The sequence below is a fragment of the Pocillopora damicornis genome, chromosome 3 (genome assembly GCF_964200805.1).
Source record: "Pocillopora damicornis chromosome 3, jaPocDami1.2, whole genome shotgun sequence".
Lineage (NCBI taxonomy): Eukaryota > Metazoa > Cnidaria > Anthozoa > Scleractinia > Pocilloporidae > Pocillopora > Pocillopora damicornis.
In genome coordinates this window covers 17192459-17196196 of record NC_142672.1, presented here as the reverse complement: position 1 = coordinate 17196196, position 3738 = coordinate 17192459, and the positions used below count along the sequence as shown (strand labels likewise).

Here is a 3738-nt window from a genome sequence, read left to right as displayed (position 1 = left end):
TGTCCGATTTAACTTTTTAAATTACTTTGATCAATTAAACTGTTTCATCCACTTAAGATACATCGTGGAATTTGTGCATTTAAACTATTTTGCCACTTTGCCTCGGTAACTAGTTAACCAATTCAGCTAGTTTTACTATTTTCACCGTTTGAACCAATACAGCTAAATCGTGCAGTGTGTGCAGTAAAACCATTTAAGCTAGTTTTGCATTTTGGCCATTTGAAGCATTGAAGGTAGTCTCATCATTCGAAGTGGTTCAGCCAAATGCTTTAGAAGAATTGGTTCGAGTGGATTAATCGGGAAACAAGGGAAGACATTAAACTGCAAAAATTACACAATTTATCTCAGTTACTCGGGTAGTTAAAACGATCGAACTGGCTTAAATGGTTGAACTGGAGATAACGCATAGCTAGCTTAAATACATCAACAACTCAAACTGCGAAATCTAATTCAGTTGGTACAAGTAGTTAAAATGGTCAAACTGAACTACTTAGCTAAATTGGCTCACCTACTTAAAACGGTCAAATTTACTTAATTACAAAGAAGCAAAAAGACGTTATGGGTATGTTACAGCTAAGCACATGGTTATTTAGCAACCAAAAGCAAAAATGTTGTTTTGCGTGAGATAAGCCGCAAAAAACCCAAATTAGGCTGCAAACAGAGGAACACGTTTTCGGTACACAGAAACAACGTTTTGAGTGAGGTGAGGCTGAAATTAACGTTATCAGCTGCAACCAACCAGAAACATTTTTTGCAGTACTGTTGCGATAAAAACAGCGTGATTCGGTGGGAAAGAAGCGGAAAAATGCTGACGATGCAATAAAGTGCACAAATTCCGAAATTCTTCTTGATTGGTTGAAGTACTTCAGAATAGTGAAACCAGCTTATCATAATAGCTTAAATAGTTTAGCCACGCAAAACGCCTAAGTTTTAAATAGTGCGATTGAAAAATCTGGAAATTTTAGGCTAAGTTGGTTGAAGTTAAACTGGCAAATTTATCTTAATGGGTTCCACTTGGTAAGTAGTTAAATTAGCGAACACAGTTAAGCTCAAAAGTTGCCCAAACTATCTTAATTGCTTGAAGTAGTTGAAATAGTCAAACTATTTTCAGTTGTCCAACTACAAAAACTGCACGATCCAGCTGTATTGGTGAGAGTAGTGTTGGGTTTAGGAGAAATTATGCCCCTAAGTCTTAATACCTCGGTTTTCGAGCGTCTCTAACGTTGTGGCTATTCTTAATTCTCTTGATGAGTTCCGTAAAACCTTAAATGTGAGGAAAAACAGCAAAATCAGTCGCTGGTTCCTTCTGATCAGGAGTGTTTCTAGTTCAAACTGGTTTCTAGCAGTTACAGAGAATAGCTATTTAACTTTAAGAAAAATATCCTTGCTCCTCAGCCTTCGAATCAAGTAAAGATGGTAGACAGTCAGCCCTGCTGAGTAACGTTTTAGTCCAGTTGCAATAAATTCCCCTTTGTTCATCAGTTCAAACGTTTGCATCTCCGACTTGGACTCCGACTCTTATGAGTAATTACACAAACCCACTTTCGAAGGTACGAAAAAGTTCTTCTTCTTCTTGCTATTATTATTGTTATTATTTATTAATACTATTTTTTTTTATTATTATGTGGCAGTGTATACTTAAGTATGCCTAGGCATGATTACGTTAAGTCGGGCAGGCTAGCTGTGACCGAGAAAACAAAACCTATAACTATATATTTACACATCTAAAACTATATATCTAATTTGTTTATATTCATTAAAAAATTAGTGTCCATAACTGTTCGCTTTTGTCCATCAAAAAAACAAAACAAAACAAAAAAAAAACAAAAAATAAAATTTTTGAAATTCTTAAAATATTAAAAGATATAAAAAAATGTTTATATTAAAGTAATTAGCTAATAAGACTTTTCATAAGGATATTATAAAACTTGATTAATATTATGTGTTTTTCTAAGGATTTATTTGTTGAAATGAACTATTATGAAAGTACTTTAAATGATCTGGTAATGTTCAGTGCACTTGATATTACTGCCTTTTGCATGTTAAATAAGGTCTTGTTAGCTTTTGTCTTGCCAAGAAGTAGTATAACTTTCTCTCTCGTTTCTGACGAATATCCTCCTAAAACGTCTATAATGATGTTATATTGCTTGATGGTGTAGCCCTTGTGCTGTTGTTTGAGTTCCCATCTTAAGGGTGCATATTTGGTGGTCTTTTCTTGATTCTTCTGCTTCCTATTTTCTATCCAGGGGCAACTCATCTCTATGATCTTTACTGTTTCTGTCTCCTTTTCAACTATCCTGACATCTATTCGGTTGGCTCTTACTTCCGTATTTCCTGCAAATACTGGTTCATCCCAGAATGAGCTTGCTTTGGTGTTGTGGTACTCAGGTTTCGGTGTTGTTGGTGAGTACCATGGTGGGACGCTTTCAATAAGATCAAGGTCATCAAGAAGCTCAAAGAATAAAATTTTAAGAGCTCCATTATGCCTTGCTACATACTTGGTTTGTGCAAGCGCACTACATCCAGCAATTACATGTGCTACACTTTCTGGGCTTTCGTGGCACATTCGGCACATCGCATCGCTTGTGGTGTCTGTTCGTGTCTTGTTCTGGTTGTACAACTTTGTTGGTACTAGTTGTTGGTACAGTTCAAATAGCCCTGCTATGGTGTTTGTGGGGGCTAGTTGCCATCTGTATAAGCAGCTAAAGCAATCCACGAGATCTGTATCTATCCACCGGGTCTGTATTAACTTTCCTTGCCACTTTTGGTCTTTGATTGTATCTATCCGCTTGGCATTCATACTGTTTTGCATTACTTTTCCGACCTTCTCACTTGAGATGTCTTCATTAGAGTCAGTAGTAGTTACTACTGCACCAGGAGAGAGACTCAACTCCAAACCCATCTCTTCTGCATATTTCTTCGGTTACCGGTCACCTCGCCACTAGGGAGACTCGCCACCAGCGAACTCGCCACCAAGGAACGATCTCGCCACCAACGTACTCGCCACCAAGCGAAGTCTTCTCGCCACCAACCATCAATAAAGAGATAAACTAGAATAAAGTAGTCGAGGAGAGTAGGATGTTCGAACGAGCACAATTCAAATCGGCCGATAGGTTTGTGCGCTTGTCTGTATTTAAATTATGACCTTCAGCGACGTGTTAGATGTGTTCCGTTCCTAACTCATTGAAATCAAAACGTATCGCGTTTGTCTTTTGCACGTAAGCAAGGAGAAATTGCAAAACTCGATGCGAGGAATAAAAACTTACTTCGGTTTCGAACGTGCTATCGACAACATACATTTACAAAGTTTGAGTACAGACAAGCGAACAAACTTATCGGTTTCGAACGTGCTTTCGACAACATACGTTTATAAAGTTTGAGTACAGACTTATCAGCCGAACATCCTACTGTCCTCGACTAATCTCTTTATTGGTGGTTGGTGGCGAGAAGACTTCGCTTGGTGGCGAGATCGTTCCTTGGTGGCGAGTTCGCTGGTGGCGAGGTGACTGGATACCATTTCTTCGCATCTTTTACAATACTGCGTCGGCCATTTCTTTCACACTTCTCATCAAGTTGTCGTACAAGTTCCATTGTGCTGTCTTGGTTGGTATACAAATTAACAGCAGTTTTCACTTTAGTCATCTTGTATTGGGTCTCTACTGACTTGAGCCCTCTCCCGCCCATCTTCCTCAGTAGATAATAAAGATCAGTTGATGTTGCTGGATGACTTCCACCGTT

General features: G+C 38.3%; 1 protein-coding gene across 1 annotated transcript; it reads right to left on the bottom strand.

Annotated features, from left to right (window-relative positions):
- Positions 1-1034: 1034 nt before the first annotated feature.
- On the bottom strand, positions 1035-3462 carry LOC149048573 (uncharacterized). Its single transcript, XM_089199258.1, has one exon. It carries the CDS (start codon positions 2900-2902, stop codon positions 1979-1981), a length of 924 nt encoding a protein of 307 aa, XP_089055384.1. The 5' UTR covers positions 2903-3462; the 3' UTR covers positions 1035-1978.
- Positions 3463-3738: the final 276 nt, after the last annotated feature.